The sequence below is a fragment of the Acipenser ruthenus genome, chromosome 12, assembly GCF_902713425.1.
Source record: "Acipenser ruthenus chromosome 12, fAciRut3.2 maternal haplotype, whole genome shotgun sequence".
In the NCBI taxonomy this organism is placed as follows: Eukaryota; Metazoa; Chordata; class Actinopteri; order Acipenseriformes; family Acipenseridae; genus Acipenser; species Acipenser ruthenus.
The window spans coordinates 8,296,880-8,324,877 of record NC_081200.1 but is presented as its reverse complement, the minus strand read 5'-3'; the positions used below and the strand labels follow the sequence as shown (position 1 = coordinate 8,324,877).

The 27,998-nt window shown below is 38.0% G+C and overlaps 2 protein-coding genes across 2 annotated transcripts; one reads left to right on the top strand and one right to left on the bottom strand.

Annotated features, from left to right (window-relative positions):
• The first annotated feature begins 221 nt into the window (after nt 1–221).
• On the top strand, nt 222–15,947 carry LOC117417273 (short transient receptor potential channel 1-like). The gene is made up of 13 exons (XM_034029286.3): nt 222–790; nt 2,019–2,173; nt 2,495–2,596; nt 3,226–3,428; nt 4,282–4,413; nt 5,981–6,176; nt 7,312–7,648; nt 9,116–9,255; nt 9,778–9,921; nt 12,688–12,863; nt 13,079–13,280; nt 14,381–14,575; nt 15,567–15,947. Exons 1-13 carry the CDS (start codon nt 628–630, stop codon nt 15,792–15,794), a joined length of 2,373 nt encoding a protein of 790 aa, XP_033885177.3. The 5' UTR covers nt 222–627; the 3' UTR covers nt 15,795–15,947.
• Nucleotides 15,948–16,086: 139 nt separating this feature from the next.
• LOC117417274 (procollagen C-endopeptidase enhancer 2-like) lies at nt 16,087–26,262 on the bottom strand. Its single transcript, XM_034029288.3, has 9 exons — nt 26,027–26,262; nt 25,415–25,523; nt 24,697–24,952; nt 22,927–23,051; nt 22,280–22,416; nt 20,618–20,781; nt 18,696–18,779; nt 17,936–18,103; nt 16,087–16,752 (listed from the first exon to the last, which is right to left on the bottom strand). Exons 1-9 carry the CDS (start codon nt 26,101–26,103, stop codon nt 16,622–16,624), a joined length of 1,251 nt encoding a protein of 416 aa, XP_033885179.1. The 5' UTR covers nt 26,104–26,262; the 3' UTR covers nt 16,087–16,621.
• Between the last annotated feature and the right edge of the window lie 1,736 nt (nt 26,263–27,998).

The window sequence follows — 27,998 nt, the reverse complement described above, 5'->3', positions numbered from 1 at the left end:
TGACTGTGTAACGCACGGAATATTAAACTAAAATGAGTATTAAAATAAATGTAATTTAGGAGGTGCCTATACTAATAATATTTTCTTTTATAAATAAGTCATGCTTACAGAATACACTACGGACCCTTAAATGTACTATAAATAACTACAGTTATATAATGTTCGTTGTTAACACAATGCAACACATTTTCATTGCTATCACAGATGATCAAGCAGGTGAACAGTACACATGCGCACAGCACTGTAGTTTCTCTACATCAGGACCAACATCCTCGCTACACAGCCGAAGTTACTGTTTATTTTGATTTGGAATGGCGTGATGGTGCAGCGTGTCATAAGTGAGCAATAACAGGGATACAGTAAGAGCAATCTGTTGATAGCCAACGAGAAGAAAAACTAAAAACAACAACAACAACAACAACAACACGAATGTGTCAATTGAACGTGCAGTAAGTCGACGAATTAATGGTATTCATTGCAAACTGCAGGTCATGGAGAAGAATAAATATCTAGCTTAAATTAGGTCTACAAATGTAAGCAACCTTAATGCATACCAAAAAAGTGTGGGAAAACACTAAAGGTTCTTATTTAAATTGACGCTGTGTAGCTGCTGGTGCTTGGTGTGTGATGCGCATCAATGTGTTGCCGTTTTCCTTCTCCGTAATGGCTGCTCTTTATCAGAGCACCGATTCTTCCTCTCCAGACAAGTACCTGGCACTAAAGAATGTAAGAGAAGTGAAGGAGGAGACCAACCTAAACGAGAAACTCTTTTTGCTGGCGTGTGAAAAAGGTAAAGTAAGAAATACACCCGTTATTTTAATTACTGTACCCCATGAAGCCTGCTGCTCTAGTTACTCGGTAACACAGAGACTTATGATTTACAGTAAACATAGGGAATGTTTCTGTCAACTATACCCCGCTGTGCTGTAACCTAATGTTCTTTCAGTACACATCTTATAAAGTACATTATCAGAATCTAGAACTGTAAACACATTTGTTTCACGAAGTTGCATAAGTACAATAATGTGTCTATACAGAACTACGTACGCTATTGAAAATGAACATATGAAAAAAATAGCATGCAAGTTCTTTAAATACAATTATTGCTTGTAATTGTTTTTTTTTTTTTCAGAAAGGGATATCCATAAAGTTAGAAAAACTAGAAACAGACAATTTTAGGGTTTTCATTTATTGATTTGTAAGTATTCTTGAGCAGTGGCAGACTTCTTTCCCCCTAGTGCAAATTATTGTACACTTCAGAGTAAAAGTTTTAATAACAGCATCTTGAATCGAAAGAACATGACTTAGCATCATAGGTCTTTTAATGTAATAATACACATTATTTAACATAAACAGACAGTGTACTTTAAATCTACACAAAGCATAACCAATTTGTAAGAGTAAATATGTATCATTAAAATACAGTATTTACAAATTTCAATTATAGTAATATTGTACAGTGAAAAAACATGGCCAAGGCATGATTGCATAGTTCTAATTTGAAAATAAAACCCCACAGTGTTAAGTATTGCTCAGACCTGTGCAAATCTGCCTTACATCTGCTGAACTAATACATTTTAGTGATATTTGGTCTAGGGGGAACATATCAAAACTATAGTAGTGTTCCAGTTTGAGGCTTCCTCAGGTAATGTCTTTATTGAATTTGTTCAGTGATCTTTGTCTCCTCCTCACACCTGGTTTCTCTGTTATAAGTTCCTAAGCCCACTACTGTGCAGTGTGCTTGAAGTGGGAGCACATCCAGACATTCTAAGTTGGTGGATCAATGGTTGCTGTATTACAGATAAGAAGCTTTTACATTAAGTATTTTCTGATCATTTGTAATGTTTAAAGCCAGATGGTGGCTCCTAAATGAAGTGATTAGAAGTTATTTGTTGGCAGGGAAAAAAATGCACTGTCTGGCTACAGATTATAGACACCAGGAAGCAAAATAATTGCTTTAATACCTTTTTTTATTTAAGTGCTGAAACTGAACAGTTGAATGTATCCTTTCTGTGAAGGTGACTATTATATGGTGAAAAAACTCCTTGAGGAGAAAAGACACAGTGAACTCAATATAAACTGTATGGACGTGTTGGGACGCAATGCAGTTACCATATCAATTATGAACGAGAACCTGGATATACTGCAGCTTCTGCTGGAACATGGGTGCCAGGTAAAGACACACCCCATTAAAAGAAATCTCTAACCCCTACAGTCATACACAATTCACAGTTAATCAACTGGCTTTTCAATATAAAAAAAATGCAATAGTCCTTACCCAGTAGTATTATTGCCAGTACTAGTTTACTTTTTCACATGTATATTGCCAAGTTCATCATGGTTCTTTTTTCCTTTTTATAATTTTTTTCTTAACAATGATGTTGCATTAACTCTTTAAGGTACAAGGGACTTATGTGTCCCACAATTAATGCTTTATGCTTTAAGTGAAACCCGTGCTTCTGTCTTAATCATGTTCTTTTAATCCTTATTTTAGACGACAGATGTACTTTTGGTAGCAATCGACTCAGAAGTGGTGGGAGCCGTAGATATACTATTCAATCATCGACCAAGACGCTCATCGAAGCCTTCAATAGCCGTTAGTGCTTTCTGAGATGTCATACTTTGGTGCAAAAACACAAAACTAAGATCTGAATTCTTTAGATCTTAAGGTTGCAGTGCCATATGCTGGTATTTCCTGTGTTAATGTGATCAGATAAAAAAAATTTAAAAAACCCATGTAGAAAAAAATGACATCATCATTTTTGTGATGTTTCTCTAAGCTTGTATATAATATTGAAACAAGGAATAAAGTCACCAAGACATATTTAGCTATAAAACAATATTGTGGTACACAGTTCGAAGATAAATTATAATGGTCCTCATGAAGCTGTACTTCTGGCTGTTCATTGTATTATTTCATATAAGTTTCAAATCCGTGTCAAATCAGAACAACAAGTAATATAAAAGGATAGATTACACAATCAGTACAAAACTACAAAAACTACAATATCAAAAGAATAGCAAAGGGAGATTGTAACAGTTTTGTACTGGATGTGCAATATCCTTGAGTGATAAATATGGTTTGGTAGCATATTTGTATCAAAAGGACATTTTTCTATACTTCAGTTATACACTTCACTGCAAGTGCTTCTTATTACAACAGGAGTATTGCATGTTGTGCTTTGCACTTTTTGAATGGTTGGAACTTGCTTCTCTTTTCCCTAGAAACTGATAGAGCGTATTCAGAACCCAGAGTACTCCACAACCATGGATGTGGCCCCTGTCATTCTAGCAGCTCATCGCAACAACTATGAAATCCTCACCATGCTCTTGAAGCAGGACATCTCGCTGCCCCGGCCCCACGCTGTGGGGTGTGAATGCACCCTGTGCAATGCCAAAAATAAAAAAGACAGTCTTCGCCATTCCCGGTATGGGCTCTTTCATTACTACTCAAGGGCTGTTGGGGATTTATTTTGTGATCTTCTAAACTTTCAGGGCAGGTTTTACCATCAGACCTATGGAAACTCAAGATTAGGGCAATCTCAGGTATTATATTGATTCTGTTGCACCACTTGCATGAAGAGCCCTTGACATTCCGCTCTCTTGATCAAGTGAATGGTGTGTGATATAAGCTTAAGATGTATGCACTACCTGCTTTTATCTTCTTGGGTCAGTATTCTGCAAGCAAACCTAATCCATTGACTACAATAGACCCTTCCCATAAATAACATGAAATCCCTCAATCAACCCCTAGTTAACAGTTCAGGGCTGTGTTCCATTTATTTAAACCCAGTGAACCTCTAAGTAATATGAAACACATACGATTAAAGACCTTTAATGTATTAAGTGGTTGAGGGATTGAACACAGCTTTTTTTAATGGCAATGGTTCTTCTGTGGCTTTTTCCTAAAAAATAAGTGTCTTAACAGACAGAAGAACAATTGACTGTGGCATTTTAAAACATGAGTGGTTAAATTCTTTCCGCTGGTATACCATTCTTATGTTCTTATGTTGTTCTAGTACAGTATTTCATGTTAGATTTTGAAATGTCACTTCTTTCCATTTTTGTCAGTTTTTCTTAAGTATATAAAAAACTGCAAAGCAGTATGTAATTCAATATGTTAGCGTACCATTATTCAGCAGATTTCATTTGACCTTATGAAGCAAAATTAGTTAATTCTATACAAAACATTTGGCCATAGATGTACATATGTCTCCAATGTGGAGTTTTGAAAGCGAAACCTGTATTTTCAGATGGTCTTGTTGCTGTTTCTCTTGACAGATTTCGCCTCGATATCTACCGCTGCCTGGCGAGCCCCTCATTGATAATGCTGACTGAGGAGGACCCCATATTAAGAGCCTTCGAGCTCAGTGCTGATCTGAAGGAACTCAGTCTTGTGGAGGTGGAGTTCAGGTAGGAGGAGATCAGAGAATGTCATGTGTGTGCTCTCGTCTGAACCAGTGTGTTTCTGTTGGGATGAATGGACTGTTATTCATCAAACTCAACATCTTGTTTATGCAAACAAGCCAAGATGTGTGCCAAACAAGCACCAGTACAGAGACAGGGAGGCTGTTGTTTTGATATATTGCAACCAGGATGTTATTAGCGGTAGTAAAGGGTTAGGATTCTTATGAGTACAGTTATATTTCCCACTGCTCTAGTGCTCATTAGGAAATGGCATATAGATTGTCTCATCTTCAACTGGAGCTCAGTAGCCAACTCTAAATCCCTGTGGTAATATTTTAGTCACACACCTTCGGTCTAGATTCAAAAAGCATTTGTGTAATATTAGGATTCCGTCCCATGTGGAGAAAGTTGCGTTTTAGAGCTCTTTCACAATTTAGTTTAATAATCATCGATAAACGTGTTGTTAAAAGTGCTGTTGGCTGAAGGCTTATATGATACTAAACCTCTATTGCCAGGTCCTGTTCTTTTAAAATGTACATTGACTCATTGCCTTCTTAATCAACAGTCTAGAACAGTTTCATCAATATCAATGTTCATTTTATGCATAAGAAGCAATTTTGAAAAAGAATTAAACAAACTAACCTGAGCCTTTTATCTAAATTGGCCATCAGTTGTGCCCCAAGGAAGTTCTATGTATTGTACTGACTACCTCACAGAGTGATTTAAGATAAGGATGCCATTTGTGAAGTTTGGGCTTGATAGACTGTGACTCATGGCCATTTATAGATGAGGTGATACTTGACTCACATTTTCTGTGTCTCCGAACTGTTATCTGCTGCCTGAGATGCAGACACTATTAAGAACCATAATGCACCACTACAAGAAGTCAGAGTTCCTGATGTCTGTAGTGACTCTAGTGTGTTGTTTAAAAAGACAAGGGGTATTACTTGGTTATATTGGAGGGGCTAAACTGTGTCACCTGTAAGTGCTCCCTGAAGAACTGTGATTAGTCTTTATTTTCAGGTTCCAGGTCAGCTTCAGTCAACAGATTGTTTAATTAAAATGTACTTGAAGTTGCATTGTCTGAAGAATTCCTGTTTGACCGATGATCCATGTCCACTACGTAGCGCTCCCAACTATGGCTGCCCACGGCAACAAAACAAGGTGTTTCCACTGCTTGCCCAAGGGGCTGAGCACAGCTATCAGGTCAGGTTTTGTATCTCAACTCGATGTAGCCAAACTAGCTATAAAGGAAGTGCGTCATCACATAGCCAGGAGATGCGTGTAGAGGAGGGAAATTGCTACCATTGTGGCTGATTTTCTTTCATTGTCTTTCTTTAAGCTTTACTGTATCCACCTAAAGCAGAGAACTTTGTTCAACTGAACAACAAAACAAAATACAATACAATCCCACAATCCTCCAGTGACTTATGATGCACAGTAGCTTGGCCTGGTTTTGAAAAAAAGCACTGAAACGCTCTTATGATTTTGGCAGTTAGCCATGGGCAGCCAAAGCCTGTAGCGCCAGGCAGTGGAAATGAAGCCTTAGTGTATCCTTTCTCATGAATGACAGGAATGATTACGAGGAGCTGGCGAAGCAGTGTACGATGTTTGCGAAGGATCTGCTTGCCCAGGCCCGGAACTCGAGGGAGTTGGAGGTCATTCTGAACCACACCTGCAGCGACGAGCCCGTGGACAAGCGAGGCCTGCTGGAGGAGCGCATGAACCTGAGCCGCCTCAAACTGGCCATCAAATACAACCAGAAAGAGGTACGTGCTTAACAACACAGGCCATAGGCAGGCCCTCTAATATTGAGTCTTAACACCTCATAAAACAGTAAGCAAGAGCGCCACGTCTAGCTGCAAGAACATCTCCATCATTCCTTCAAGTGGGTTTCATAATCTTGTCCCCCAAGTAACACTTGTCTATATCTCTGTAATTTTGGGGGTTTATATTTGTTAGTACTGGCCATTCAGCTAGAATGTTGCCAAACACATACTTCTTGACTTTATCACTCCCTCCAAGACAGAAAAAAAAAATGGAGGGTCACATTATTACCTCCAAAATGTTTGGGTGGCACAGTGGACTGGATATTCATGTGCAGTATAGCCAAGCCCACTAACCTAAGGAATGTACCCAGTATGTTGTCACATATCATATAAGGGATTTTACCTCTTTTTTAAAGCAGCATTTGAATCTCCAAAATAAATACATTTTAGTTTGGCCTACCTCCATACAAGCAAAACTAAATCCATGGCTTATCGTAATGTTTGGCTTGAGCTTTATTTCGTTGTTTCCAAAAGCTATTCTTTCCTAAAAGGTATCTTAACCTAGTTGAATGTAAACTTCCCTTCAGGACTCTGATCAAAGCAGTGTATAATATACTGCATGTGTGTACAAAAGCAGCCACATGTTTTTAAAGCTTTCATTCAGACACACTGATATGCAGTGAAGGCATACAGTCAAGGGCAAACAATGGTACTAGAAACAGAGTTCTGTCAAACCAAAATACAACTAATGTATTTTTTTCCCACAGATTATCTGTTAGTAAGGTATTCTGAGCTGCTGTATTATACTGCAAACAGTCCCCATGTTTTTTTCCATGACCTCCAAAGGGCATGAAGATGAGAAATATACCTGCATATGACACCAATGTATAAGGAATTCAGATATTAAGGAGATAACTACTGGATTGGTTAGATGTTTTGCAGGGGTGATATAAAATCTTCTGCAGTGGTTACTCTCTCTCTCTCTCTCTCTCTCTCTCTCTCTCTCTCTCTCTCTCTCTCTCTCTCTCTCTCTCTCTCTCTCTCTCTCTCTCTCTCTCTCTCTCTCTCTCTCTCTCTCTCTCTCTCTCTCTCTCTCTCTCTCTCTCTCTCTCTCTCTCTCTCTCTCTCTCTCCAGTTTGTTGCCCAGTCAAACTGTCAGCAGTTTCTGAACACTGTCTGGTTTGGGCAGATGGCTGGTTACAGGAGGAAGCACTCATGTAAGAAGATCCTGACTGTGCTCTCGGTGGGCTTCCTGTGGCCCGTACTGTCGATCTGTTACCTGCTGGCCCCCAAGTCCCGCGTGGGCCACGTCATCCACACGCCCTTCATGAAGTTCATCATCCACAGCACCTCGTACTTCACCTTCCTGCTGCTGCTCAACCTGTACTCGCTAGTTTACAACGAAGACAAAAAGAACACCATGGGCCCTGCTCTGGAGATGATCGACTACCTGCTTATTGTCTGGATTGTAGGTGAGTATGTGCAGGGGAGTGGTGTCTTTGGAAACCACCTTTTTCATGTTAAAACGATTGCTTGAGGGCTTGGTGGCACAGTAGGTTAATGCATGAACCTTTTCCCCTGTGGAACCCTGTGACTCTTAGGTTACAAGTACAAAAGAAAAAAGGTATTGGACAGTAGTCTACATCACAAAACCACCACTCAACATGACACAGTTAGCATCAGGCACTTTAATTTTTATTGCAAATAACATTTCACAAGCATGAATCATTACGAGCATAATTCCTAGTTAAAAAATAACTTTTTAAATACAGTACTCCTCTGGAGGACAGTTATTTCTAAGCCACAAGGCCAGTGAAATCATGCATCTGGTATAACCAGATGGGGCAGTTTTCCACGTCATAGAATCTTATTACTAGGATGTTTGTGGCAGCATTCCTTATGGTTTAGTCTATTTTGAGTTTCAGATTCAGTGGTGAAGATTTTAGAGCAGCAAGACTACATGAATAGAGCCCAAACTAAACAAGAAAGGAAATAATGACCTGTGCTTTAGTCCAAGGCTCTTTATGATGGGAGACAGCTTTATTCCTTTTCTTCCAGGAGATTTTTGACATTGTTATTTAGACAACAAATCATACTGTGTTTAAAACCCTGTGCTTAACCACTCAGGGTTGGAATGCATAAAGCAATGATGGACTGTTATCACAAAACTCCCCATTCTGTTTCATGTGTAATACATCTACTTTGTCCAAAATGAAGTCTGCACCAGACCTTTTCATGTGCCCAACAGCTGGTGAATTTTTTCAAAACCTAAAATCTGGTCTTGTTTCTGACCTTCATCATTATACATCATCCAGTTGTCCAGTCAAGTTGTTTGGGAATATGTGATTCTATTCAGTATTTTAAGATGTATTTTACCTGTATGATTTAGAGTCAGATAGTAAATAGTAAATGTGCAGTATGTCTTGTATTTGACTGTCGAAGTAATGACCTATATTATATATTCATCTGGTTTTGTTTGACTGTATTGCCTCCCAAATGTAACATACTGCAAAGGGATCAATCGCTAGAATCTGCCAGAGCCATGTATTCAAGCAAAATTAAGCCATGAAATATTTCCGTTTTGAAAGCAATAAAGCCTCTAAGCTACATACTCCCAAAGTGCAGAATTCATAAATCAGATCAATGTAGAAACATGTGCATTATTTATATGTTTGTATAATCGTTTCTACAGCCAGGCACAGATAATAGTCAAGTTACACCAAACCACAACTAAAAACAAAAAGGTCAACTAGCTATAAAGAATAAATAAATGAATAATAATTCTATCAAATACATATCCCTTTCAAGGAGTCGGTAAGAAGGATTCTGTAGAGCAGAAGCTCAGCTGGAAGGGATTGCTGGAATGGAAGTCTGGTTTGAAGAATGGTGTGCACTTTCCTTTCGCAACGGTATGTGGTAATGTATCCTTTTTCCCCCAGGAATGGTGTGGTCGGATGTGAAAAGGCTGTGGTATGAGGGGCTGGAAGACTTTTTGGAAGAATCCCGCAATCAGCTCAGCTTTGTCATGAACTCCCTCTATTTGGCAACTTTCGCCCTCAAAGTTGTGGCTCACAATAAGGTGAGTACATTGTTTCTGGTGTAGAGGGGCCAGTCTGGAGGGGGAACCCTAGGATGTTTAAACAGTTTACTCATCTGTGACTCAGACATTCTCAGAAGGCATTACACATTCTTAAAGAAAAGTATCAAAGATGTTTTTTTTTTTTATAATAGCGTGCCTTAAATCTGAATACTAAAGAAATCAAAATTTAGCAAAAGCAACCAATTTCTAGTTTCACATTCCATTTCTAATCTAATTTCCGCTGCATTAAACAGACCTGCTCCTGCTACTGCCAACTACCTGCAGCAGCAAACATGTAAGCAGAGGGAAAAAATGATTACATTGAGCTGATATATTTAACACAGGCCTTCTTAATGTTAAACCCTATGAGGCACTCCAGATTTCATACTGCTCCCTCATACTTTTCAATACAACATGCGTGCCATTTGGCTCATTCAGGCCTTGTATTATGCTTGTCAAATATATTTTGTGGGATATAAAAAAAAAAAAAGAAAATTGGCAGCTTTTGTCACTTTCCGTTAGTTTCCAGACAATGCAGACAGGAAGGACTGGGATGCATTCCATCCAACTTTGGTTGCCGAGGGACTGTTTGCCTTTGCCAATGTGCTCAGCTACCTTCGCCTCTTCTTCATGTACACAACCAGCTCTGTCCTGGGACCCTTGCAGGTACACTAATCTACTGTGATTCTATAAATATATTTATGGGCGGTAAACTAATTTTCTTTTAAGTCCCTGGCAATTGTCATCACTAATCAACAGGCATGTTTCAAATACTATACCATCTCATTTGAATAGCCATCTCCTATGCATTGCACCTTTATCAGTGAGACTTTGACAATCCACTTTGTTTAAAGTCTTTAATCTTTAGGGTTCTATTATAGCTCAGCATGCAAAACAGAACAGAGGGGCCCAGCACACAAGTCATTTAACCAGCTTGTATTACTACCTTCTTTAATCACCTGACATCAACATGTACTGGAGTTAGGGTTTTTGTGTTAGGTCTGAGGTAGGCGATGGAAACACAGACGAAAAGCCTAAATTGTGGACTGCTCCTTTTAATGCTTCTTTGCTTTAATTCCTAGATCCTGAGTAATCCTGTGTAAATAAATATGTTATTTGTATTATGTTGAAATAGTTTTAAAAAGACAATGAAAAGCCCAATTTGAGTGAACAGATACCACAGTAAGAGCACAGCAACGTTTGGTAAAGCTTGGTAATAACACGCTGAAAGTATAGTAAATCACAGATACGTTTGGTCGATAACTATGGCAAAAGGTGGTAAATGCATCGTACAAGCATGGGAAACGTATTGAACTGTGAAACTTTTTTTTAAACCCATGTAAAAATCCTCCGAAAATACCAACACTTTCTATAGCATTATTTGCTGTATTTTACTAATGTGTTTTTGGGCGGTGTCTGTGCTGCTGGTAAATCCTGTAAAATCCGGAGTTGAGAGGATTAAAATGTACATTGATGATTCCTGACAGTCTGTGCTTGTGATGAGTTCACATGTTCCTGCTCTGACTAGGTACCATAAAGACTGCTGGAGGGGTTTGATATGTGGAACTGCAGTTCTATTTCTGCCATCTGAGCCACTGACTTGCAACTTAGATAATTCCATGTGACATGTACAATGTACTGGTGCTCATGGCTCACAATTTTTGGTGGACTGCAGGCTTTATACGTAGGGTTCACAAATGATATATAAAAAAAAAATAGCACACAAAAATTCAGCAGAGAAAATTTTAGCAAAGTACAGAGAGACAAGGGTAGCAGTAATAATGTGACGAGGATCAGTGCTGTTGGTTCATCAGTGTGTGGATCAGCCAGTAGCCTTGAATCTATCAATCAATACCCAACCTGAGCTGATGCTGCCCTCACCATCACTAGAACGCCTTCTCTGGAGGAATCTGTATGTTTGCTGTGCTCTCCTTCAACAGCCACTTGTTTGTGAGGGATCACAGGGAGTATTAGAAGCCTTCTTCGTCTCCCACGGTTTTGGTAAAGGAAAGAGCTGAATCATTCCATTCTGCATCACTGTGTTTCACTGCCTGGGTCACAAACCAGTGACCACCCACGTTCCTTTAATATTTGTACAGTGGTAAAATTATGCAGGGGAAAAAAAAAGACAAGCAAGGAATGTTTACAGTTTACCTCTGTGTTGAACTCATACAGTTTAACTCATGAGTGGAATACATTTGAAATGATCAGATAACGAATACAGCTAACTGCCTTTGGTTTGATTTTATATTGATTTTTATAAGTAAAAGATGTATATAAAAAAATATTAATTTAATGAAAGTTTGACTTTTTTTTTTGTTTTATGCACGTGTCAGTTGTTGGCATTTTAATATGAGTTTGCTGAAGCATTTTGTTTAATCTTGAGGACCATAAACCGCTTCTTTGAAGCCAGATTCCATGTAGGCAAAAAGCGGTCAATCGCACCATTCACAGCAGCACACTGAGATCCTTGTGTTAGCTGAAAACTGCATGTACCCTGGTCAAGCATTTATGGTCTTTTCCACAAACAAAAAAGTTGTGATATATTTACATAAATATGTTATATAACATAAAAAATAATTATATAACTAAAATGAAAACCATAGGTAGTAGTTGAACTATGATATGGATTATAAGAGTAGTTATACATTTTACTTACTTTAAATAAGAAATATAAGATAAATAATGAGTTTGAGGGAACATCCCTCTAAGTTAAAAAACAGTATCCCTTTAAGTTTAAAAAAAAAAAAAAAATGTAAATCACAGAAATAAAGACATACAAAGATATAAAGTTTTCTCTGTGATTTTGAATGGAAGTCTCATTCCCCATTGGGGTTTCAGATCCTTAAACTGATAAGAGAGCAGGACTGGGTGGAGACCAGCTGGGCTTTTCTCTTTTGATCTGAATTCAATGTGGTGTGGGACCAGTTTAATAGACTATGGAAATATTTTTTTTGATATATATCTAGTATGGAACTAGTTTTGTGGATGTTTTTCTGTTTGGATCCATTCCTGTGACAGAACGGGATCTATTCAATTGTTATAAACATTGGTGAATCTGAATACCATTGTCCTCGATTTTCATAACTTTGGTTCTCAAATGTATATGATCACAGTGACAGTATTAAGACAACAAATAATATACTGCAGACAGAACTGCATTTGCCACTATATTCAGGTGAGACTGATACAGTGAATTCCCATTATAATTATGTAGTTGGTGCTCTATTCTATTCAAAACTGAAAGGTTTTGAAGATACGTTAGGTATCTTCAACAATCTTGTTTATAAACCTTGTAGATTGGTTATAAGTCTTGTAGCTCCTATGCCCAGACATCAGGAGCTGGCCCAATGTCCTTCTAGGGGGTGACCATCTGTTACATGGCTAGTGCATTGTAAGATGTCTTAACAGCAATTAAACTCTTCTTACTAGATCTCGATGGGACAAATGCTGCAGGATTTTGGCAAGTTCTTGGGTCTGTTCCTGCTCGTCCTCATCTCGTTCACCATCGGTCTGACCCAGCTTTATGACAAGGGTCATGCCACCCATGTGGAGAAGGACTGTGTGGGGATCTTCTGTCAGAGGCAAAACAACGACACTTTCCATTCGTGAGTTGGAATTTGAGGGCTGTAAGACTTGTATGGTTTGGAATGAATATGGTATATATATATATAATATATATATATATATATATATATATATATATATATATTTGAGATGCATTGTTGATAAAATAGCACATTTACTGAAAAAGCAAGTAACAGTTTTTGTTGTTGATTCAGTTTCAATGCAGTATCAGTTTACAGTATATTCTTCCCCACAGGTTTATTGTCACCTGCTATGCGCTCTTTTGGTATGTTTTTTCACTGGCCCACATTGCTCTGTTTGTAACGAGGTTCAGTTACACAGAGGAGCTGCAGTCGTTTGTTGGGGCCTTAATTATTGGCACATACAACGTGGTGGTTGTCATCGTCCTCACTAAGCTTCTTGTGGCCATGCTGCACAAAAGTTTTCGGCAAATAGCGGTAAGTAAATTCACAAGCTTCATTTTTAAAGGCATCATTGCAATTCTCTTTGAAAGTGGGTTTGAACACATGTTCCTAATAGAATGTGAAGTATGATTTTCTCTTTTAAGAGTTCTCTTCACATAATCTCTGGTGGAGTCTCCAATTTAACTGTAGTGCTGCATGAGTTTCCTCGCCTGCCGTAGTGATTTTCCTTTTTGTACTGTACCAATTGGCCAGCTTGTCCCAGAGAACTAATGCCATACTTGAATATAATGTTATTATATGTCAAGGAAGGTCTGGTTGGAGATTGCATACCTAAAGCATCTCAGGAGAATCACCAAAGCAACATTATCACACATACCAACCACTAGCCTGTTGTGAGACTTCTCATTCTGGTAATTTAGCAGAACAGTAAAAAAAAAAACTACTATTTTCAAGATAAACAGCCCTGATTTGAAGGTTAAAAGCTAACGCCGGAAAAGATGAATGTACTGTATGTAGGAAAAATATTACAAGTTAATGTATTTGCACATAGTGTCACTTTCCCTAAGCTAACCAGTCATTTTTTAGATTTTATACACTGTATGTACAGACAAGCAACCATTGTTTACTAGCCATTTTCTGCAGCAGGGTTGCATTTTATCCAGGTTGTCCATCTGGGCTTCAGTCATGTCCTGGTCCCAACATATTGAATGAACCTTGTAATTGTTTGTTTATTTAGCAGACGCCTTTATCCAAGGCAACTTACAGAGACTAGGGTGTGTGAACTATGCATCAGCTGCAAAGTCACTTACAACAACGTCTCACCTGAAAGACGGAGCACAAGGAGGTTAAGTGATCTGCTCAGGGTCACACCACGAGTCAGTGAGTGAGCCGGGATTTGAACCGGGGACCACCTGGTTACAAGCCCTTTTCTTTAACCACTGGACCACACAACTTCCTAAATATATATTAGCTTCCTTCAGACATCTGCGCTTATATAACTTGGCTCAGAAGGGATAAGCAAGATGCCAAAGTTCAATTTGGAACTAAAACTCTTCTGATAAGAGTCCAGCACAAACACGATCTCATTAGAAACTTGAAAATCTGACCTTCTTTCTCACTCTCTGATGCTTCAGAACCATGAGGACAAGGAGTGGAAGTTTTCCCGAGCTAAGCTCTGGCTTAGCTACTTTGATGACAAGTGCACCCTGCCTCCCCCCTTCAACATCCTCCCTTCCCCGAAGACCGTCTGCTATATTGTCACTAGCCTCAGTAAATGGATCTGCTCTCACACCACAACAGGCAAGGTTAAAAGACAGAATAGCCTCAAAGTAAGTGATCGTCTGGAAAGTTTGAATTACCTGTCTGGCCGACAATGGGCTCCTTTATGTTTTAAACTGTAAACAACCTACTATAAACACGTCAATAGCATTTTTATATTAGTTCAAGCTTTTCATAAAGATTATCTTCATGAGACTTGTATTGCGGAAAAGCTCATAGACATGAGCAGAGTTGGAAGGACTGACTCATTTCAGGTGTTCTTAAGAAAAAGGTCAAGCACTGTCATTCTGTATTAATGCATACAGCATATTATTTATCGCTGTCTTGGCCGATAACCCAGTGGAGAAAACGTTTTTTTTGTTTTGTAATGCCACTGGTTTATATAAGCAAAGAGGTTTTTCTCTAAATTTAGATTACTTTTCAGCCATGGTCCTCAGGTATCAGTATAACAACAGTTTGTTAAGTCTGTGGTAATCATTTTGGTATAGAGTGAGTCTAAAAAATTTACTATGGTAAATGTGCAGTTTATTATGCTTTTACTGTGTATTTACCATCCTTACTTTTTTTAAATGCTTGCCTGTCCTTCACTACATTTTTACCCTACTTTACTATGCTTTTACCATGATATACCCCACTAACATTTTATAATGGTCTTTCTGTTTGAGCACTTGTCGTGTATGTCATGTATGTCCACCACTGAATGTGTGATCTATGGATTTGATTGATGATTCTTTATTACTTCACTTTTCTTTTGGCATGACCATCTAAACTACAAGTATTGGTACACCCTTTGTCCTTAATCATGTCCTAATACTTGAGGGTAATTTCTATGACTGATTGTTTGGGTCTCAAGTGAGAAAGCTGCCTGTGCTCACCCTACCAGTACTGATTCACACAATGACCTCCAGGGCAGGCTGTGGGGCAATGTGAGAAAGCCAAACTAGTGCCTTCCATTTGTGTTAGTTATATTGCTTTGAAATGTGTTTTTAGTTATGATTAAGCTTTCCCCGGGTAACTAATGATTTTGTAATTCTTGTCTAGGAGTGGAGGACCCTGAAACAGAAACGGGATGAAAACTACCAGAAGGTCATGTGCTGTCTAGTTCACCGCTACTTGACTTCTACAAGACAGAAGATGCAGAGCACTGACCAGCCTACAGTGGAGAACCTCAATGAGCTTCGACAGGACCTCTCCAAGTTCCGCAATGAGATGAGAGACCTCCTGGGATTCCGCACCTCCAAGTACGCCATGTTTTACCCCAGAAATTAAACAAATCATCTTCGCGCCTGCAGAGAAGTCAAGCGAGAATTCCTCAACACAAAAACTCCTCATTCTGGAATGAAGTGGAAACATCACCTTTTTAAAATTAAAAATAGAAAAAAAAAAGAAAAAAAAACTCCCAGAATGCTCTGGAATGTCTTTCATATTAAACTAGAACACCATCTAAAACACTTGTATAATACATTAACATGGTATTTTACATTTTTGAAATTACAGTTTTTTTCAGCAAAAAGATTGCTGAATAAAGATTGCAATAAAAAACATTGACCTTGCATTTTTCTGACAGAAAATGAGGCCTGACTATTCTGTACCCCAATGGTGAAACCAGTCACAATACCAAATTTTTATTTTTCATCCATCAACTTCACGCTTTGACAGTATACAAAAAACCCTCAAAAGTGATACATCAGGCATTATGAAGGTTTATAGGTTTCTCTCATGGTGTTCACGATCAAATAGATTTTATTGAGCAAGCGATAAAATAAGCTAGAGATAAAATACGCTAGACATTAAATACGCTGACTTTACAAAATAAAACCAATAAAAACAGGTAATAAAATACCCTACTTCTTAGAGAAAGTGTTTCAAATGAAATATTATCTTATGCACATTACACTTTCTTATTCATCGCCACACGTGATACACATTCAGAGCAGTCGAATCAACTTTGTTTGGTACGATTTCGCTTCAACAGACAGCAGCTTTGCTCCCAGGTGGGATGGTTGTGTGCGCATGCTGAAGTCCAGCTTGGAGATGAAGGGTTGCTTGCTAGTGAAGATGGGTTGGCTGAGCTGTGTCGGGGGTAGTTCACAGAATTAGCACCGCTTGTTCTTCAGGGTGTTCAGGTTCTTCTGGTTTTTGCTTTTGAATGCCATGACGAAGTTGTTGGGTGCGATTTTACCACGTCCTTCTTCGTCGGTGTGACCCATAAAGAGGTAGTTTAAGCCTAAATGGGGGTGGAAAAAACGTAGATGCTTAAGCCTAATTTACCAAATGAAGCTCTCAATGTTATACAGTAAATACAGTACTATACCCTGATCAAATGTATACTTGAACAGAAATGAAGAAATTCACAGGGAAGGTTGTTTTGATTGCAACCATAATATTCTTCACAATGCAGATTTCATCCATCACTCATGGTTCTGTTCAGGCTCACATAATGACATGTATGAGCCCAGATTCAATCTGCTGCTAACTATACTGGAAAGCAGGCTGTCTGAATGCCATATTTTAGATGATCGATGGTTTTGTTTGATAGTAAAATTGCTATCTTTAAATAGGTACTGAGATTGAACAGATGTTCATAACACGCTGCCTGCGGAAACCTAAATGTTATAATTGTAACCACATGTTTTTGTTTTTTCTTTCTATAGTTCTGTTATACAAATAGTCCTTCTATGTAAAAGTTTACTATAGTACATTTTCACAGTCTTGATATGCTTTCACTGTGGTTTACATGGTGCTGTGGCTGAGACCAGACACATGAGATCATTGAGGCTTTCAGAATAACCCTGCAGTGCCGCCCACACTGACTCCTTCGTTTCCAGCATCAGCGAATATATTGATAATATGTGAGATTCTTCAAACTTAGTGCTATAGCATACAATACAAGAGCGATGCCTTTGAAAAACAAAATCACCTCTATGATGGGCAGCAGTGTGGAGTAGTGGTTAGGGCTCTGGACTCTTGACCGGAGGGTCGTGGGTTCAATCCCAGGTGGGGGACACTGCTGCTGTACCCTTGAGCAAGGTACTTTACCTAGATTGCTTCAGTAAAAACCCAACTGTATAAATGGGTAATTGTATGTAAAAAATAATGTAATTGTATGTAAAAATAATGTGATATCTTGTGGGCAGGAGTGTGGAGTAGTGTTTAGGGCTCTGGACTCTTGACCGGAGGGTCGTGGTTTTAATCACAGGTGGGGGACACTGCTGCTGTACCCTTGAGCAAGGTACTTTACCTAGATTGCTCCAGTAAAAACCCAACTGTATAAATGGGTAATTGTATGTAAAAATAATGTGATATCTTGTAACAATTGTAAGTCGCCCTGGATAAGGACGTCTGCTAAGAAATAAATAAATAAAAATGATTCAGCTCAGAAATCTAACAATAGGTCTTTCTGGACTCACCTCGTCTGATGAAAGGGCACTTCTTGCACAGTACCACAATCTTAGCGCTCATGTTCTTTCCAGCCTGTTGGATGGCCAGACTCCCCTCCTTGTAGACGTTAATTATGGAGATGGTGATGTACATGCTGCCTCCACGTGACACTGCAGTTATGACTGTGCCGGTTATAACTGAAAAAGAAGCCAAAAATTAAGTATTCTGGTGTCTGTAACACTATTAACAGTGTAATATCATTATAATTGAATATCCATGAAGACAATGCCCTGGATATCTTGACGGGGGGGAAAGGGGCCCAACACGTGGAATCGAATAAAAAAAACAGACATTTTGTTTAACCTGTCTGATGTCCTTGTAAATAGTTAACTTGTAAAACTGTATGCAAATACCAGCAAGTAACTGTAACTAGGTATCTAGCACATTTCATAAACCCATCCTGGAGACTAACATATAAAGTTGTTCCAAGATGAAAAACAGCCAGTGTAGCGACTGAATCAACACTTTCATTTACCAACAGTTTACCTACAGTTCAGCGATCCTTGTTTACACAGGGACTGTTTCTGATACATACATATATCCACTGTTGCTTTAGAAAATCCTCAAGGAATCTTTTGAGACACACAGACACTAATCAGAGGGCCAAAGATGGTACGGCATGAAAACATGCCCTTGTTTATTAAAAGCGGTGTACAGTGAAAACCTCAATCGTTTATCTGAGACTAACACGTGTTGTCTATCTGGATGGAAAAAGTAGATTTTCCTTACCAAAGTTACTCGAACAGTAATTGCTCTCAAGGGTCCCACTCCTTTTGCATTTTTGCTGGCACAGGGCTGCTGTGTATTTTAAAGCTGGAGAGTGAAAAAATAGAAGAAAGTAGTTTTATATATATTTGTTATTATTATTTTTTATTCCAATGCAAACAAAAAGTTGTTACGAAATTGAAGCTCAAAGAATGACCCTGTGGACAGCTGGCACTGGCGGCTTGGAATCAAACTGGGAGAGAGGCTTACAGCTCAAGGTAAACCTAGACTGGCTCTGGAACCATACAGCAGTTGAACAGGGTGCAATTTAGGAGGCTTTGTAGCGTTATGAGAAAGTGGTGAGAAATCCTATTGAATTACCATGCTAACATTCCATTTGAACTGGCCCCAGTATACCCTGTATGACCAGAATGTGATGGATAGGGGCTTGCTCACTCATCAACGGTTCAGCTCCCCAGTAAATCAATCTCCATTTTGATTGAGTATAATTAGGGCTTCTGTTTTTCGGTTTTTATTAATTGTATTTTTCTGTGCTTATTTTTAGCTATCTTCGAGTTTTATGTAAATCGTTTCTTTTTCGGGGCTTTCATTTTTGATATACTGTATGTAATTAGTGTTTTCGGTTACTTTGCAAAATGCTTGAGCGTTTGGTTTTTTTTCTGTCAAAATATGTATAGTAGTAACTCGACAGTACTTGCACACTTAAGTTGTATCTTCTTTCCTTTGCTGTCTTCCATAATGAAATCCCTACGGTCATGGGGACATTCTTCTGGGGTTTTTGTGTGTAGGCATTTTTTTACATTTTGCCACAATCCTGTTTTAAATCCTCCGTATCTTAACTGTAATACAGCTTTAAATCCCGCTAACAAGCCTCCATCCTGACTGTAATCTCGTTTTAAATCTTGCAAGCGTAGTCTCCAATAGACATGTAGGAATGTGCTGTCACTCAGTAGTTCGGGCGGGTATAAAGTATTCAGAACGAATCAATGAAAGATGCAAGTCAGGAAGGCGGGACATTGCCCAGCAGCACTGGGAAATATATTTATTATTATTTTTGTAGTAGGTTTTATTTTTTAATGGGAAAAGTGTAAAGTCAACGTGAATTGATGAACCATTTCCACAGTTTTTCCAGTGTTTTCCGATGTTTATTGGCTATCCACCGATTTCATTTTTTTTTTGTATTGGGGGTGTTTTATCAGGTTTTATTGGTTAAAACCAAAAATCAGAAGCCCTAAGTATAATACAGTAAAAAAAAAACGTAAGCCGATCAGATCAGCCTGTCTTGAACATTTTGTTCAGATCATAAGAATGTTAAATTCCATGGAATTGAGCAATTATTGAAATTTGGATAGATAACAAAGATAACAAAGCCAATTCTTACAGAATAACATCACTTTTGAGACTGCCAGACACTAATGGTTTTGTTTTGGTAGGTTCTGGTTTCCTCACAGGAAAAAACAGAAGTTCCAATTAACCTTCAAGCATAATTCACCTCAGTTTCTACTCGCTTCCTGGAAGGCAAAAAAAAACCATGGAAAAAAACAGGATGCAGAGAGACACCTCATACATTACCAGATAAAGCAAGTCTCATTGGTCAACAGTGGGAAAAGTCTAATTTGGTGGCTAACGTCCCACTGGCAACTGAGGATCAGATATATGATTTAATGAACTTGCCTGTGGCTATATCTCCAATCTATTTTGTGATTCATGGCAGTCAGGCTTTGTAGTTGTTGAAACATTATTCAAGAGAAAAACAAAAGTGAAATGTGTGATAGCACTGTACAAATGGGTTATACCACTGTAACTGCCATTCTGTCGTCACGGCCCCTTAGTACAAAACCACTGTCGTGGCACTACATTGCCACTGAAAGTCATTTGGTAAGGGTAAGCACAGGAAAGGAAAGGATGAAAACCATAGTACCTACTTGTTGCTCCCGTCGTTGCTTGTGTGGGCGTTGTGATGGGAGACACTGTAGTTGTGAGGTACTTTTTGGGCCTAAATTTGTAGTAACCGATGAAGCCATCAGCAGTCAAACTCAAATCTGACAGAAACTGGATAACAATTTCATTTCCATCAGAAAAAATGGGTCTGTTTTAAAAGAAAAAGGGGGTACAATGACACATCAAAACATTTCTTTTCATTTCACATTTTAGCTTTTAAAAGCATGTATGCGTGTGCAATGTGTGCAAATAACACAGCACTGATGATAGCAGTATTTTGTCTACTTGAGGTTCTTGTAGCTTTACCTGCAAATGTATGATGGAGTGCTTTAAGGTATTGATGGTTGTGTACATTTCATTATACCTGGAAAACCTGCAGTGGAACAGCCCTAAGGGACTGGGGTTGCCCACCCCTGGTATAAAGAGTTTGGAATACCAGCATGTATGTACTTTTTTTCACAGGGATGATGATAGTGATTTACATCCCTGTCAGAATGCTGGACTGCCTGAGCAGGTGTGTATTGCTCTGTATATCAGGTGTTAAACATTAAGGCACATACCATCCTGGCTTATTACCAACGCTCAGCAGGGAAATCATTATGCACTCTGCATCAGACTGCATTACGTCTGTGAACAAATTCAATGTTTTTTTTTTTTTTTTTATCTTTTATTGCAGCATGCCGTATTGCCAACACAATAAAACAAAATATAAAAATAAACCAGATTCTGACTGGATTTCATTTCTGTTTTGAGAGCTGATCGTTAACACAAAAGCCAGTCCAGCAGTGTATTATAAAAGGATCAAAGATGCTTGGGGCTGTACTATTTAAGATGCCATTGTGTAGTATCCATATATACAGCTGTCTTCCCTTTGGCTTGTGTACCTCTGATGCTTCCATCAAAGAACACATGCCTTCTTTCATGTTAACAGGTGAATAAACAGTTTGTGTTTTTAATGAATGTTAATGATACAGAATCTAGCTGTAGACGTTTCTGCTCATGCCTACAGTATTTGACTACCCATCATACAGAATGATCACTGATGTTTTCATTTCAATGGCATACTGACTATCTTTTTATTTGTTTATTTATAAGGGCATTTATAAAATAATGCTGGTATTGATATACTTAGCATAATGTAAAAGGGACATCAAGTCATTTTAAGAGGCATCTATATGCACAGTTATACACAGTTATACTTAGTCAGTTTAGATGAATTGCTTGTGAATTCTGACAGCTGAATTTGTTATAAATTTCACACATCATCTCAGCCAATCAGGTTCTGCGGTCATTATCCAGTGCTAGATGCCCATAAGACTTGAGCATTGAAACTCTTCCTGTATCGCTGGCTCAGTTTTAAGAATCCTAATGCAATCAAGTAGGAGAAAAAAAAAATCTAAAGAAATTATGGGAGGTACTCTTCATGTGTACACCAAATAATCTTTTGGTTTACAGCAGCAATACACAGCAGATATGAATTACTGGCTAGGAAAACAACACTGAAATATTACCAGTGTTCAGCTGTCTAAGAGTTTATGCTCATTGTGTGGGTTATTATTGCCTAACTGGTAGTAACTGTGCCTTAATGTTGCCTTAATTAATGTTGTAATTTAAATTACAAATAAAAAAAATAAATAAAAACTTACGCTGGGGGACTGTCTCCACAGTACTTTCCTATTCTTTTGGCATCGTTGATTTCAGCCCCGTTGAAAATGGCAACATAGTCATAGCGGCAGTAGTTATCTCGCTCCACATCAAATTTCTCAAACTTCACTTCAATAATCTGGGCACATATGATTTTGTTTTTTAAAGAAAAGCATTCAGTGTAGATGCTAAGAAGCAATGCAAAGCAATCAACATGGGAAGAGACGTGCCTCATACATATAAAAAAAACAGACCAATAAACATTACTGGAGTTTAAGTGGCTAGCAATAGTAAGGGTATGTGGCTAGGTCTGTTAAAACACTTCATGAACAAGAACAAAACATTTCCTAGATTCACTTTATTTATATATAATGGAACATTTTGTGGTTTCTTTACATTTTCTTACTACATTACCTAACCTTAAACAGTACACATGTTGTAGCAATCAGACCAGCGCATATTTGTTGTGGGTTTTTGTGGGAATACAATTATGAATCTCACAGCAAATGTAGTCTTTCATTCCTTATTCACACCATTTTATATAATATGTTAGGCATGTGAAATATACAGTACAAGCAATGCCACTGGAATAGATTATTACAAAGGTATTAAAAGATATACTTAAGATTTTGCTGCAGAAATGCCTTACTTGATTTTTTGGCGCCACTATGTGCCATGAACAGGTGACTCCTGCAGGGTAGTCTGTATCTGGCCAGTTTGGAGTTTTAAAAGAGCCAGCAGGTTTATCTAAACGACCGCCACAGTATTGATCCCCTGTTAAAAAAAATACTGAAATCAATGGGATGTTGGTGGCATCTCTAAGTATTAAGCAAACTTTGGATTTATTTAATTTTACTGCGGGTTTGTTGTTGTTGTTGTTGTTATTCTAGATTTGCCAAACTTTAACAGTGTCAGTTTTGCTTAAGAGCAAAAAAGTACACTAAAAATAGATCCAAAATGTATATTTAAATTCCAGCTGGCTTTCTATTATTCAAGTATAATAGATTCATTTTGAATGCATGTGGAAAACCAAAGTCCCTGCAGAATAACATGTTGAACTTGGATGTGTCAATGTTTTCAAGAGAACACACCACTCTTCTGGCAACTGTTACTGAGAACCATAGTTTTCCACTGAATATATTTTAAGTATTTGAGCAAAAGGGGGCCCGACACAAAACACATTTTCTTTCTCAATAATAATATAAGCATATCCATGCCTTCCAAGGCAGGCCTTCAAGGCTTCCCTTGAGTTTCAGTGGTTTGAATTAGATTTCAGCTTGAAGAAAACTGAACCAGCTCTGTTCCTTAACTTGGTAGCCTTATCATTTTTGCGTGAATGAATATTGTTTATTTTGTAAAACTTGCATTTTTTAATCATATATTTCATTGTTCGACACAGACAGACAGAGAATGCAACCCCATATTATTGGCAGAGGTCTGCTTTTCCTGGCACATAAACTTTAAGTACAACAGACCAAGTATTTTCAACAATACTCCACAACTAACCATGGCCCAAATACACAGCGGCCTAAACAAACATAACTGTTTGTTTTTGTATTCAACAGAATTCCTAAGAAGACAACAGCTGGGGTCATACTGGTTAGGCATCCAGCAATTCAAGATAAAAAAAAACGGAGCTAGACTCTAGACTTGTATAGTAGTCAGAACGGCACCAAGCTGTCTGTACAGTATGTTGTTAAAAGCCATATTAAAAGCCTATATATACATACAGCAGTGGGTGGTTATAAAGGGCATCATTAAAAGTTTGTTAGCAAAATAGACATCTTTTAAATAACTTTTTCCAGAAATGCTAGTTTTAGTTTTTATGATTATATTTTACAGCAAACACACAGAGCTTATACAAGTTTACCATGGTAAAGGCACAGTAAAGTGTAGTAAAGCATAGTAAAACATAGGCAAGCACTGTAAAGAACAGAAATATATTGTAAAGTATGTTAAAAACAGTGGTAAAATACTGTAACCTATGGTAAATGCATTTATAAACATGGGGGAAAACATGGGAAAACTGCATGCAGTTAATGTGCAAATTCACTATGGTACTATTATAAGCATTTATACAACAACCTTCCTCAAACCCAGACAGGTAAGTACAGCTTTGCAGTAAGCTGGAATAATATACTACCCCAGTAATTCACTGCAATACACACTTCCCTAAAGTACAGTGTCAATGTCTCATTGATTTATTTCATAAACAGAATGGGCTGACTTAATAAAATCATCCTGTGACTAAACATTATTTGGGTGTACAGTAATGTAACCTATTTTGGAGTAAACATATGCCTTGCTTATATTTTCAGCTTGATTGGTTGATGTTGATGGTTGATGTTTCTGCAAACTATAGATTCTGCAAGAAATCACATGACACAGTTAAACATGCTTGAATAAATTACAGCTTTACCTCTTTCGTTGGGCTGAGCCGCGGAATACATGGCAAAGAATCCGTTGCCCGCCGTGTTGGCGTCAGAGACCATCTGAACCAACATCTTGTTGCTATTGGAAACAAGCGCCCCTGGTCTGAAAGTCCCACAGAACCTGCCAAGCCGCTGTCCGTTGGCTTGTCCATTGTAGACATCCACATAGTCATATCGACATAGGCTATCACTTTCCAGGTCAATGAACCGGAAGGATAGGACAACAACTTTCCCTTCGGGAACCTGCAAAAGATGGAAGTTCTGCTCTATTATTCTTGTGAATACTCATTGTCATTAAGATGCATTTCCATTCTTTCAAGAGTAAAACGGTCCTAATAATGAGATGGTCTTAATTGTGGGGGATCCTCAGTTTCACTTCCAATTAAGCAGGACTCACAGAGCGTGGTGGGCTGTATATCTTCTTTATAAAAAAATCACTATCATATTGTAATAATATGGTTAATAATGGCTCGAAGGCAAAACAGTTTATATAACCTGCTAACTGTATCAGGAGTGCTTGCATTTTAGTGATCATTACAGTTGAGTAAGCTAATGCTAGACCTCCTTTTTTGGAAATATGTTACCCATTGCATTACACACCCAGTACATCTAAAAACAGTAAGTACACACGTGTTTCTTTAAAAGATACCTTTACGAATGTTCTTGAAAATGCCCTTGATAAGATGTTGCCACTTTGCTGCTCACCGTGATTTTCCAAACACATTTTGTATTTGGAGGGTACACTCCAGGGAATCCTTCGCTGCCAATAAATCCGGATTCTCCCGTTAGATTTCCTCCGCATGTAAAAACAGGTCTGAAAAAGAGTAGAGACTAAATTATATACCAAATATATTGCACATTGCACTAGTTCTAGCAAAGAACTGAAAGACAGTTACCATGTCTTATGTAATACAGTTATTATAATGATAATACAATGCAATAGGCGAGTAGTACGTAACTACATCTGTTTTGACGGATTGAATGGAATGTGTTATTCGTTATATTTCAGTAAAAGCGTAATAATGCCGCGTTTTTTATGAATATTATTTTTTTTTTATTTTTTTTTTTTTAAATCAATTTATCAAAACAGACTCCGGATAACACTTGGGTGACATCTCAACGTGTCAGTGCCCGGTGCTCGCATATTGAAAAGTGGCAAACATCACTTGTATCTGTGCCGCCTTCCTTTGCACCCCTTGTTTGTTTTTAGTAAGTACTGCATTCCATCCCTAATAAAAGAAGCACGGCAAAGTACACAAAACCACTCCAAAACCATTAGAATGCATATTTTAGCTGGAGACTTCATAACGCCAATACCTTCGCTGTTGGTGCTGTGCTGAGATCCGCGTAGTAAGCAGCAATGCTAAAAAGCAGCAAATGATACTCCTCGTCATTGTCTGTAAGTAGATCAGGCAGCCGGGTAGGATTTAAACTTGAAGGCGCTGTAGTTGAAAATAGATTGTAGTCTGGTCCACAGCTTTAAAAAACTACTCTGTCCTGAAAGTTCCCTGAGGGAGTTTCTCTGTCTGCAAGCTGCAGCAGATGAATATCGTATTTGTTAATTTTAGGTAGAGTAGGAGGGAACAGGCTTCCCCGAAACAGCTGCCTCCCCTTTCCAAAAACTCACATCAAAGACTGGGTGAACCTAATGGGACAATATAACTAAATTAATGTACACTAAATTGATGGCGCTACAACTTTCACTTTGTTTCTGAGAAGCTTTTTCTTGCAGGTTAGTAATCGTACTGTAGTGTTTTGTTTTTTTATTAAACCCTACATTCCAAAACACGTCAGTTACTGGCAATACATGCATTCTAGTTATAATAATACATTAGTATTATCAACGGTGGTGGGTAATGGTCTCGAAATCAGTCGGTTAACATCTGTAGTGTTTGTTGTTCGACATATTAGCACACGGGGTGCATGTCCTGCTATGCCACGTCTGGGCACTAATCTAGATGCCCAGTTCCGAGTATTAGTGGTGTGCACGTGTGGGGTCCAGCCTCACCCATTTGGAAACAGACTAATTTTAGGAAGATTGTACCTTTTCTGAAAGAATGGAAATGCGTTTAACTCCTATTTCTTACTCGTTTAGATGTTCTTGTTTTCTTGCACACAGTGGGTCTATTATTGTCAAGGGTACTACTATTTAAAAATGGCTAAAAAAAAAGGGATTTACTACTGTGTAATCTGAGAATGTTTTCAAACATCCTGCCACTTTTATCAGCATCCTAAAATAACAGTTTTGCTAATCGGGAGGCCTGATTATATTGTGTTGGAATAAAAACTTATTTTAATGTGGTAATGGTATTTGAAACATTTGTTAGAATTGCGACCAAAAAAAAGTATTTAAGGATGTCTGATGAATAAAAAAAACACAACAAACTAACCAGCTGCTTAATAAAAAAGTAGTACTACTGTACTTTAAAAATAGTGTCTGAATAATCAAGAAAGGCCCTATTCTAATCTGTAAATTGTACTATTTAGATACCGCACCATTTAGAATATTATTAGTAATGCGTGGCAGCACCTGACATCTATTCTACAGAAAAATAAATACAAATAACAGACTTTTACATATATTTAATATCTATTATAATGGTGTGCTGTTACCCCCACTCCCACTCCCACTCCCACTCCCAAAACCTTTAAGATGCTTTTGTTTTCCTTTTATTCGAAATGGATATGTATTTATCATATTGGGCCATCTGGTGGGTTTGTTGTAATTATGATATTGTATATATATTTTATAGAAAAGACTGTGCTGTAGTTTAAACACATTTCTGAATGTTTTTTATGAAAATTCTGAAATGACCATGTAATTATTCTAGAAATTCAGTTCTTATCCTGGTAACGCTCCATTGTGATGCAATGCTAGTAATTAAAGTGTCTTCTTTACAGGTATCCGTTTCATCCAGGTTTAAATGACTTATGAACGCAAACAAACAAAAAACACTCATTGTCATAGTTCTGTTTTATTAGGTTTATTAACTGAACACGTTGAAGGATGAAAATAAGACTGCTATTACATTCCAGGTTTCATTGTGTGCTTGACTAGCCACGGTAGGTAACAGGCTCAGGTGTGTCTCATTAAACATAGTAAAACCAGGAGTGGGTGAAACTGCTATGCAAGGGCTGTCTTTTCTCCATCCTTATATTTTAAGATTTCTTTCCTTTTCTGATACTTGCTTTTTTAATGGTTCCTTACACCCATGATGTCACAGTTACATAAAAGCTATATCTTGAGAACCACTCATCTATCTCTTTGCCTGGACTTGATTACACTTTG